Source organism: Sinocyclocheilus anshuiensis, unplaced genomic scaffold (assembly GCF_001515605.1).
Source record: "Sinocyclocheilus anshuiensis isolate Anshui unplaced genomic scaffold, SAMN03320099.WGS_v1.1 scaffold241, whole genome shotgun sequence".
Taxonomy (NCBI): domain Eukaryota; kingdom Metazoa; phylum Chordata; class Actinopteri; order Cypriniformes; family Cyprinidae; genus Sinocyclocheilus; species Sinocyclocheilus anshuiensis.
In genome coordinates this window covers 71,911-84,414 of record NW_015540865.1, presented here as the reverse complement: position 1 = coordinate 84,414, position 12,504 = coordinate 71,911, and the positions used below count along the sequence as shown (strand labels likewise).

At 37.5% G+C, this 12,504-nt stretch overlaps 2 protein-coding genes across 2 annotated transcripts in view; one reads left to right on the top strand and one right to left on the bottom strand.

Moving 5' to 3' along the window:
* Nucleotides 1-773: 773 nt before the first annotated feature.
* Nucleotides 774-6,001, bottom strand: LOC107688034 (hematopoietically-expressed homeobox protein hhex-like). Its single transcript, XM_016485573.1, has 4 exons — nt 5,417-6,001; nt 3,043-3,221; nt 2,891-2,941; nt 774-1,090 (listed from the first exon to the last, which is right to left on the bottom strand). The coding sequence occupies exons 1-4, from the start codon at nt 5,724-5,726 to the stop codon at nt 926-928; spliced, it is 705 nt and encodes a 234-aa protein (XP_016341059.1). The 5' UTR covers nt 5,727-6,001; the 3' UTR covers nt 774-925.
* A 4,920-nt stretch (nt 6,002-10,921) lies between these two features.
* LOC107688033 (fumarate hydratase, mitochondrial) overlaps nt 10,922-12,504 on the top strand; it is a 9,691-nt gene continuing 8,108 nt past the window's right edge. The window contains exons 1-4 of the mRNA XM_016485572.1: nt 10,922-11,133; nt 11,684-11,818; nt 11,885-11,995; nt 12,169-12,345. Coding sequence (XP_016341058.1) covers nt 11,017-11,133; nt 11,684-11,818; nt 11,885-11,995; nt 12,169-12,345 — 540 coding nt within the window. The 5' untranslated portion in view covers nt 10,922-11,016. The remainder of the gene's footprint in view (nt 11,134-11,683; nt 11,819-11,884; nt 11,996-12,168; nt 12,346-12,504) is intronic.

Sequence of the window (12,504 nt, the reverse complement as noted above, 5' to 3'; positions counted from 1 at the left end):
AAAAATAAAGATCCCTAAAGCGTGTTTTGCAGCGATGCCATAGAAGAAGTGTTTTTGGTTCCTCAAAGAACCTCAGTTCTTAAAAGAACCATTAGAAGAACATCGAAACACTCTAAAGAAGCTTTTGAGCATTGAAAAGCTTCAAAGGTTCTTCATAGAACCATCAATGCCAATACAGAACCTTCATTTTTAAGAGGTAAAGATGTGTTTGGGCCTGCAGTCAGAGCTTCGGTTCACATGCTGCTTTCTCAGGATCACGATTTGTGAAGCATTTCTCAATTCAGGCCGAATCGATGCTCATGGTGTTGGTTTTGGAGCAAACTCTCACTGCTGCGGGGCTGTTGAACTCTCTCCGATGCACAGAACGCTGTGATTCATCGCCCAGGATCCTCTCACCGTACAATCATTAACCACACGATTAGCACAAACTCAGGCCTGTTTGTCTTGTTGGAGGCGATAAGCTGAAGCTGAAAGCTCCGATGATCGAGAGCAGATCTGTTGTGCTGATCACTGAGCTCCAGAGCTCAAACTGTGCTGTTGTTTCATTCAGGAAGGGCTAGAGTTTAATTGATTTTAATGACTAACAGATAATCTGCTATGATGAAAGCATTGTGAATCAACAGATAAGGGACTAATAACACAAATGCACATTCATCACAGCTCTATTGTGCTCACATCAGATAAAAGGACAGATCATCATGCACTTTGAGTACACGCACATTTAAGTTTGGATATGCAAATAATACATATTTTAGAAATATGAATGATTTATCCCCAAAATATTGTTTATTGACTAACACAAAATATTTACACAGTTTCCCACGAGACACCAGATACACGTTTGGATCGAAATCTACACATCCATTAAGTTAATTGTGCTACTAAATGTACAGTATGATACAGTATGTACAGTGCTGAGATGGACTCATAGCTGAGGGTTGATGGAGAAGTGTGGATCCTCCTCGATGTCCAGCTCTTGATCTGAATCCTCAGACTCGTCAGACTCGCGCATCACGTCTGGACTCGATCTGTCCGAGTTTCTCTGCTCGCCCGAGTCCTCCACATCTCTCTTACTGCTCGGAGGATTCTCCTGTTTCAGCAACGTCACACAAGCATGTCAATATTTGCAGCTTTTATATTCAGTGGCCATATGGATGTATTTGGGATGTCCGCATCAAAAGAAATTTACAAAATTGATTTAGAAAGTCCATAGAAAGCACATTAGATGGAAGTAAAGTGTCTACTTTTAAGGTTCCAAATAAGCCTTTGGAGGATACAATGTTACAATTTGGTTGAAATAATGTTACATTGTCATGTGTGACACAATATTTATGTACAAATTCAAACAACATGCTTATTCTGACCTGTACATATTAAAATATATAAAAGAATAAGGGAGAATATTAAATTTGATTGTGTCTTAAATGAGTAAAAAATTCTTACTGACAAATGGGTAAAAGCTAGGATAGTGGCACATTTTAAAAATGTAAAATTACAACTAATTAGTATTTGGGGTGAAAGTAATTAGTCTTTTAATGTTTCATAAATTGATTTTTGTTGTAAATATGCCTGACAAGATTGTTACACTGAATGACATTTTAGTGGGTCTCTTCTGTAAATCAGGGAAAACTGTATATTTATTTTTTGCTCAGAAAAACAAAATTGCAATTAAATTAAACAGAAAACTTTTTACATTTTTTGAGGGAAAGCAACAACAATTTAAAGCAGTATTACACTTATTGTTTTTATGCTTAAACCCTTTTTCGTCTTTGACCCATTTATTTATTTATTTTAGCCTTTAGCCCTTTTAGCGTGAATTTCATTTTCTGTTTTCTATTTTTCTTTTTCTTTTTTAAAACAGAGATTACAAATATTATAGAGATTTTTTTTTTATTATAAATATTATATTAATAACAATTTATATTCTAAAATATTATTTAGATTTAGAATTTAATATTCAGGTAATTCGATAATTATTTTCTAGAAATTATAATTATTAAATTAATATTATATTCTAAAATATTATTTAAGCCTAGATTTAGAATTTAATATTCAGGAAATTAGATCATTATTAAAATATTAATAACAAGTAGTTTAAGAGTAGAAAAACAAGATACAGTCCTATCTCGTACAATTATTTTACCGCATTAAAATAAAAAAAGAGTTTTGTTTAATTTTTTATTTCGTATTTATATTTCGTATACATTTTAGCGCTTTAACAAAGCTCTGCGCAAGCGATCAAAAACTATAAAAAACGAATGAATAGGATAATTTAAAAAAATCACAGTACATTGAAAAAAACAAATAGGTGTAGAAACGACTTTCATTCAGAAATCGCGTTTAAATTTCACTATTAATTACAAAGAAACGGCAAGTAACGCATTAAATTAAAACCGAACTAGTGTTTTCTTGTAAAACGCGCTACAATCATCTCAATTTAACTTCGAAAAATCATTTGTAGTGTAATAAAATAACAAAATATTACAACAATAAAAAAGTGTTTTTCTTAAGATTAAAGGCACTTTAAAAGCGGCACACTGAAAAAATGGTTCATTGAATTTACTAAGAAATTTTAAGGTAAGTGGTTGCAATCCATTTATTTTAGCTACATTTAAATAAACTAATTTTGCTAAACTAAATTTGCTTATTTAAATGTAGCTAAAATAAATGGATTGCAACCGCGCTTACCTTAAAAATTAGTATCATTTTTTTCAGTGAAATATATTTATTTGTACCGTGCATTTTTTTTGTGTGTGGTTGTTTTAGTTGTGTTTTTATTTGCTGTAAAGGTCTGGTTATTATTTAGGATTATTATGATAACGCATAGGATTTAGTATAATTATTACAATAATAAAATAAGCGTTTTAAGAGCAGAAATGAGAATTCTCACCTGTTTCAGTCGCCTCCATTTCGCCCGACGGTTCTGGAACCACGTTTTCACCTGCAGACGGATGAAGAAGATATGAAAATAAGACTAAAAGCAACATGTCTGATAGTTTTGAATGTTGTATAAATGAGTGAAAAGTGTAAGGTCGCACTCGCCTGTCTCTCGCTGAGCTGCAGCATCTTGGCGAGTCTCTTTCTCTCGGGAGGAGACAGATACTTCTGCGTCTCGAACTTCTTCTCCAGCTCGAGGGTCTGGTCGTTGGAGAAGCGAACCTGTCCGCCTTTCCTCTTGTGCAGCGGCCGCTGGAGGAACGGCGTCCACAGCAGAGGCTTACCTGTAAAACAGAGGCAGACGCACGTGAATGTGTTGCGCAAACACATAAAGAATAAACGCGCATCCTGCAGATCTTCAGACTGATGGAGCATGTGTTTGGTCTGTCTGTCTGTCAGCTCGAGCATCCGCTGAAAGCTGGAGTTTATGAACACAAGGACTCTGGCAAAATTTCCGTCAATGTGTTTCCTGTTGGTTAATCTGGTGAATGGGGTGAACATCCGTCCAGTCCTCACAAACAGAAGGGAAACTGCGTTCAGATGGACACGTGCTAAAACCCTCAGAGACGGAAATGTTTTAAAACGTTTTAAATCTCATTTAAAATCTTTTTTTTTTTCAATCTGTTTAACTTGTCACAATAATTTCCACACGGCAAAAAAAAAAAGATTTAGAATTGAATATTCAGGAAATAATTAATAAAAAGTTATTATTAAAACATTTTTTTTATTTTAAGATAACAAGCATTTTAAGAGAAAAACATGATACAATACTATGTCTTAGAATTGTTTTACAGCATAAAAATAATAAATATAATAATTATAATTATATTATATAATATAATAAAATTGGGTTTCGTTTTATTTCGTTTTTTTCGTTTGCGCTGCCTAAAGCGCTCTCTCTCTCTCTCTCTCACACACACACTCTCTCACTCTCTCTCACACACACACACACTCTCTCTCTCTCACACACACACACACACACACACACACAAAACTGGCCAAAAATACATCTTTAATATAAATATATTTAAAATATATATATACTGTATATGTATAGCGTATAATAGGTCTATTTCATACCGAATCATTTTGGGTCATTTTTAAAATATATATTTTAACAATGTTAATCTATTTTTAAAAGCATTTAAGAATGTAGGCTATTTTGCCCTCCATATAACCTATTTTAGCCCCCCCTTATTTAAGGCATCCATTAAGGCTATAAATATATTAATTTTGCTATTTCTTAAATACAGACTGCTATACGTGTATAGCCTGTATATTGATAAATCCTATTTGCAATAATAAAATCGACCAGATTTTAGACATGTGCTTTGTTTAAAAAAAGCATGAAATAGTGGAGGCGTTGTACAGTTCCGTGAGGTGTGTTTGAGCTGGTTTAGCAGTTATGAAGGTTCAGCCCAATGAAAGGAAACGAACAATCTGTAAAAAACGGATCCCGGCTATCAGAAGCCGAGTGTTTCCTGAATATGTGTGTATTGAGGATGTGGATAAAATAATCAGCAGCGCGCACGAGTCCTGCTCCAGGAAAACATCTCACAGCTTCTGAAAGCACACTTACTCCTATCGAGAGCTCAAGATTTCCGGAGTGAACGGAAAGGCTCAGGGCTCGCTGAGCTCAGGCAGTTTGAACCTCAGACCGACAACACGTGAGGAAGACCAGCGGAGTCTTCCTCACCCAAACACGCTTCCTGTAGAGCTCAACATCTGGAACACGATCCGAAGTCACGCTCGTTTCCAGCAGCAGGGTCACAGAAATGCGCTTTGACCTACAGTTTCGAAATCAAGAAGAGCTTCCTCTTCAGGTCAGTCTGGTTGATGTTATTAACCACACGAGCTGTTGGTAAACACACCTCATGAAGCCCAGCTTTCTATGTCCAAAGCACACCAACTTTTAGACGCAATTTAGTCCTGAAGCACATTTTCGTTGTGAACTTCAGCTTTCAGTTTTTCTATCTGATTTAACCCATCAAAACGAGTTATAAATGCATGCATTTAGGTTGATTCAGTGAACTTGAATAAAACCAGATTTTTGACTAGATGCTGTTGATGTGGAGTTTATTACAACACGTGTTTAATCACACTCTCAGAAAAAGAAAAAAAAGTCACATTTTAGACACTCTATGTACCTTTAAGGTACACTGAAAAAAATGCTACTACATGTTTTTAAGGTAAGTGGTCGCAAACCTTTAAATGTAGCTAAAATAAATTGATTGCAACCACTTACCTTAAAAAAATTTAGTAAATTCAATTAATCATTTTTAATATGCACCCTTTAGGGGTTAAAAAAAAAGGTACAAAAGTGCAACTTTTGAAAAGGTACCGCCGCAGCGACAGAGCTTTTGTACATTTTTCGTTTCTGAGAGCGCGTTATTAACCAGTAATTAAACAATCAAATGAAGCCCAGTACGGTGTTCAGTAGTTTAGATCGAGACAGGACAGAAATGAGTCTGGCTCTCACCCAGCGGGTCGTGGCGGATCAGCGCGTGCGTGAAGTCTCGCTGGAACGGGTAGATGGACGCGTAGGTGGCCGCGAGCGCCTGCTGGGTCAGAACCGGGTGGATCGGCGTGGGCTCGTAGATCGGGCTCCGGTAAGACGGGATCAGGCTGGTGAAGGACGAGTTCGGAGACGGCAGGGTCAGCGTGGGCGCCACCGGACCGGACGCGGACGCGTTTCTGCCCAGAATGTCCTCGATGTAGAAGGGCGTCGGGTGAGCGGGCGGCGCGGGCGTCGGCGCGTAAAGAGCCGCGTGCGAGTGCTGGAACTGCATGGCTGGAGGACTTCTGATGTCAGCGCTCGTGGACTTCTGCTTCCATGCAGTCTGCGATGAGCGAAAGCGGGAGGTCACTAGTGAGGGAGGGGATGATGTTTTCTGAGGGAGGAGAATAACGGGTCAAACTTCCTGCAGGTACGCGAGCTCTGATTGGCTCTCCGAGAAGAATGCGATGAAGGAGAAGACAGAAGAAACCTGAGGAGGAGGAAAGTCAGGATGCACCTGGATTAAACACGCGTGCATGAAGTCTCACTTTCGTTTAAGTCACATAAACTAAAAACTAACAAACAAAACACTTGTGTCTTTTAGACTTGCACTCTATTCATTTCTTGTTTTCTTTAAACAAAAACAATTTGTATTATACATGTATTATACAATTAACAAAAGCAAAAATACCTCTAACACTAGCTTGCTCTATTTTTTTTCTATTCTATCTGTTATATTATCTGAAAACCCTGAGACTTAGATAAAAGCTCTGCTAAATGACTAAATGTAAATCTAAACTAAACCAAAGCGTAAAAACCGAAGCTTAATTGCTTACATTTTTAAGTAGAATTAAATTCAGTAAACTATATTTAATTACTGACGAAGAAGAGTTTATAGAAATTAATAGAATTCATTATAGAATTTAATAAAAACAAAGATGTTACGACTTAAATGATTTTATTCTGATTGTATTCTGGTTAATCGTCTTTGTAGTAAAGATTTTGTGATTATATATTTACGCTGTTTTGTGCAATGCTTAATAAAAATGAAATTACAAAATATTAATGAGTAGTAACGTCTTTGATTTTAAAGATAATGTCTTTACTTAAAAAAATAACTAGAATATAATCTTGTGTTTAATTCATATCTATTTGGCAATAATAAATATTCAGTAGCTTTTGTGTAGCCAAAACTGTAAAGTAATTATTATTTATTAAAATAATAAAATAAACACATTCAATGGCAACCAAAGAATTTTGATACAGAAATTACTGAGGAAAATTTGGGGAAAATACATATTTTTTATTTTTTAAATATATTTTAAAAAATCTGTTTCAAAATATATTTACGTGAATATATATATTTATTTTTATTTTTAACAGATATTTAAATATATTATAAAAATATAATTATATTTTTAAAAATTTAAAAAGATATTTTGCCCCTATATTTAAATAAAAATGTCATCTTTGATGAAAAACTTTATTTGTTGTCTATAACACGTGTGAACATATAACACGTTTAAATAAAAATCAACAAGGAACAAATAATAGTAATAATAATAATAATAATAATAATAATGACACATTTCGAAGTTTTGGTATGAAGGTTGAAACCAAATATATTTTCTGTTTCAAAAATATATTTCACTCAACATATATTCAGCGTATATTTAAAATATATTTGATTTTGCCGTATGGGTTAACCAGAACATGCAGATAGGCCTATTTCGGATTTATTGAATTAATTTCAGGTCAGTAATAATATAATAACACGCATCTCTGTGTCGAAGTGAAGCTGTTGAATTCAGTGGATTGTAATGAATCAAACACAAACTGGCTCTTCAGGAGCGCATTGATCTGATTGAAGCATAATTCCGACTAACATCACCTGCGCGTTTATCAGCAGATGAAGCTATTTCATCCACGAAAGACTGATCTGGGAACAGCTAATATTTGCGCTTTGCCAATCATTGCTGTTAATTGATCTGCTGTCAGTCGTGGCGCCTCGTGTCGGGATCATTCTGGACAAACTCCATCACATTCACACTGTGAGGAGAAAATAATGGCCTTGAGCAGCAGAGAAGCGTTCCTGACACGGAATTCTCCGGCTGTTCGATTAAACACATCAATAATCACGAACTTTCATCTTTTCCTCATTACTCAGAGAACAGACACAGCTTCGTTCAAGCCCAGCTCTTCAGTTTTCCAGTAGCACGTCATTTACAGTCATTTGATAAGAAAAGTCCAATCTGATCACTTCTTATCGGAGTCGTTCGGCGCTATTGATCACGGTTAGTTTCAATTAGCAGCTGATTAGAGTCCAATACAAGACAGTGATCAGTCAAACGAGGAGGAAACAGATGATGATGTGTGACAGGAACACCGCTGCTTTCCTCATGATTTACAGCATTTCAAACTGCTGACAGAACGGAAGCCACACACACACACACACACACTCACACTCACACTCACACAGAGAGACACACACACACACTCACACTCACACTCACACAGAGAGACACACACACACACTCACACTCACACTCACACAGAGAGACACACACACACACTCACACTCACACTCACACAGAGAGACACACACACACACTCACACTCACACTCACACAGAGAGACACACACACACACTCACACTCACACTCACACAGAGAGACACACACACACACTCACACTCACACTCACACAGAGAGACACACACACACACTCACACTCACACTCACACAGAGAGACACACACACACACTCACACTCACACTCACACAGAGAGACACACACACACACTCACACTCACACTCACACAGAGAGACACACACACACACTCACACTCACACTCACACAGAGAGACACACACACACACTCACACTCACACTCACACAGAGAGACACACACACACACTCACACTCACACTCACACAGAGAGACACACACACACACTCACACTCACACTCACACAGAGAGACACACACACACACTCACACTCACACTCACACAGAGAGACACACACACACACTCACACTCACACTCACACAGAGAGACACACACACACACTCACACTCACACTCACACAGAGAGACACACACACACACTCACACTCACACTCACACAGAGAGACACACACACACACTCACACTCACACTCACACAGAGAGACACACACACACACTCACACTCACACTCACACAGAGAGACACACACACACACTCACACTCACACTCACACAGAGAGACACACACACACACTCACACTCACACTCACACAGAGAGACACACACACACACTCACACTCACACTCACACAGAGAGACACACACACACACTCACACTCACACTCACACAGAGAGACACACACACACACTCACACTCACACTCACACAGAGAGACACACACACACACTCACACTCACACTCACACAGAGAGACACACACACACACTCACACTCACACTCACACACACACACACACACACACACACACACACTCACATAATGATAAAAACCAGACACTCCAAGTTTAGAGATGAGTTATGAACATCACAGCATATTCATATTGATTGCAGCATCTTCTCAGCTCACAATAAATGTTTTAACAACGTTTTCCTAACGTGAGTGTTCTCTGAACGTTCAAAACATCCAATTTTACAAACGTTTTTCTTATTTATGTGAAGGTTTTATGAACATCCATTTGATCATTTTCCAAACATTATGGGAATGTTACATTTGAATGTGCTCTGAACGTTCTGAAACAGAAAAGTGTCACATTTAAAAAACGTTAGAACATTTCAGAAAAAAAAAATGAATGAACGATGCATAAATAATATTTTCGTGCTAACGTTTTGAGAACATTAACTGAACTAAATGAAGGTTGTATTAACATTACTGGAAGAACGTTTGCTCATAACTTTGAGAGAACGTTCATCAAAATAATTTTCTTGTCTCAAGGCTTTTGTTCTTTCTGAGCGTCTCACAGCTTTGGATTCTGAATTCTTATTTGTTGTATGTTGTCTCCATCTGCTGGATGTGGTTGATAAATGTAGAAATAAAGCATGCATATTTTTGAATAATTTTCTTCGTAATAATAATAATAATAATAATAATAATAATAATAATAATAATAATAATAATAGAAAATACAGAACAGTGAAATGACTCAACAAGTAATGATCAGTTTACCTGATAATTATGTTTTGACTTTGATGGGCATTAGAGTTAAAAACCCCCAAAGCTTAGCATTTCATTACATGAAGAAGACAAGCTTTCGCTGAAATTATTAATTCATTGTTAGAAAAAATAAACCTGTTAAAATAAAAAATAAAAACTTAATTGCTTAAATTTTTAAGTACAATTAAATTTAGTAAAGTATATTAATTACTGATGAAAAATAACTTATTAATATAGTTTAAAGCATTTAAAAATATATTTTGCCCTATATATTTAAATCAAACAATATGTCAGCTTTGATGAAAGACATTATTTGTTGTCTATAACACGTTTGAATAAAAATCAGCAAGCAACAAATAATAGTTCCTTATTATTATTATTATTATAGAAAATACGGAACAGTGAAGTGATTCAATAAGTAATGATCAATTTACCCGTCTATAATTCCTATGTTTTGTCTTTGATGGCCATTATAGGGTTAAAAAAAATCTACGAACAGTCAAAACTCACGAAAATTGCAAAACTGCACGAATAATTAAAAATTAATACAATTTTATGTAAGTAATTTGGCATGAATTAGAAAAATGCTCAATTTAATAATAATACGTGTTTGCAAATACCTGTCAGTTCCGGCAGGGCTCAGATTGTTATCATCTCCATTTAATTTTAGTTTTATTAGAAACATTTGTGCACTATGAAGTAGAATCGTTTAAGTCTATTGATGTCAGGCACAGCAGTCACTGTCAAAGGATTATGTAAAACGCCGCATCCGGTGATATCAACACTCGGCTGTGATTGGTCGATCCCGAGAAGCGCTGAGAAAAGTAACAGCTGCGTTTTTCGCTCTTCAACCACGACTGAAATGAATAATTATTCGGCTCCATCATACCTGACAAATTAGAGACAAGATGCGGGCCACTAAAAGCGCTCATTTTGTGTTAATTTCTCTGATCCCGGGTCCCAGTGTTCACACTATCCACCCTAAAAAATAAAATAGTATGTGAGATTAGAATAAGTGTGTCCCTAAGCATAGTATGTTGACAAGAGTATGCCTAAAGTCCCCGGATGGTAGATTTTTGAAGTGTGGATCCGTGCACACTCTAATGGCGCATTGGCGAAGGATTCGGTTCAGAACTACAAACACGAATAAAAATGGTTTAAAAACTACAAACATGGCGGATGTGCGCGACCGTTGTGTATTACGTAATAGCTCGTCCCAAAGCTTGCGTACTCTTCTGCTACACACTCAAAAGTGTGTACGTATTCTTCACCAAAAGAGTACATACTTTAAGGGCGTAGTATAAGTAGAAACATTGGGACGCAGCGCCACGCGTTGTGTTTCGCTAATAAGTGTCCGCGCCCTGAATCTCGCCTCTGGTTGGTGAGAAAGTAGTTCCGCCCCCGGTCGCCATGTATCGCTCCGCACGGAACCTGCAGCTCTTCAGCGCGGCTCTGTCGAACCCGAGATCCAGCAACCTCCGGAACATCTGCCCTGCGCCGGGACTCCTGCACAGCCCGCTCAGAATGGTAAAATCGCGCTGTTTCTGCGGTGTTTAGTGAGCTGTGAGCCGGACCCACGGGCCAGTGAATGACCTTCATGTTCAACGCTCAGAAATCTGAATTATTACGTTCATACATGCATTTCATAACCTTAGAAATGTGCATTTGCTCTTACATAGAGCTGGCTTGTTTTTCTGAGGGGTGAAAGTGTGAATTATAGTGATTGAGAAACATGAGCAGGAGTTTCTGATCAGTTTTAATGATGAGAATCATAATCATATATCAGAAACACGAGCAGGCAAAGGTTTTTGAACAGTAAGATTTGTAATGTTTTTTTAAAGAAGTCATAATTATACTGATTTCTGAAGATCATGTGACACTGAAGACTGGAGTAATGATGCTGAAAATACAGCTGCGCATCACAGAAATACATTACAGTTTAACAGATATTCACATAGAAAACAGCTGTTTTAAATAGTAAAAATATTTCACAATTTTTGCTGTATTTTTGATCAAATAAAGGCAGCCTCTGTGAGCAGAAGAGACTCTTTAAAAACTGTATGTTTTGTGGTTTCAGGCCAGCTCAGAGTCGTTCAGGATCGAGAGGGACACGTTCGGGGAGCTCAGAGTCCCTTCTGATAAATATTATGGAGCTCAGACGGTCAGATCAACCATGAACTTCAAGATCGGAGGAGCCTCAGAGAGAATGCCAGTGAGAAACACACTTACATGTCTGATTATGGTCTGTGTGATCTGTCAACGCTTCCTCTTCCTGTAGATTCAGGTGATCAAAGCCTTCGGGATCCTGAAGAAAGCTGCTGCAGAAGTGAATAAAGATTACGGTTTGGACACGAAGATCGCAGACGCCGTCATACTAGCTGCTGATGAGGTGATTTATCTCTCGTGGCATTAATACAGCACTACTGTATGAACATTAGCGTTACTGTAAATGATCCAGGGTTGTTATAGTTAACTATATATTTGGGCTTGATTTGACTGAGTTAGCGGTGTTCTGTGTTCTGTGTTTGACTCCGGATGTGTCTGCTGTGTTTCTGTTCCCAGGTGGCTGCTGGGAAGCTGGAGGATCATTTCCCGCTGGTGGTTTGGCAAACAGGATCCGGAACGCAGACTAACATGAACGTCAATGAGGTGATCAGTAACAGAGCCATCGAGATTCTCGGAGGAAAACTGGGCAGCAAAGACCCTGTTCACCCCAATGACCACGTCAACAAGAGCCAGGTTACACACACACACACACACTCACATACATACACACACACACACACACTCACATACATACACACACACACACACACTCACATACATACACACACACACACACACTCACATACATACACACACACACACACACTCACATACATACACACACACACACAC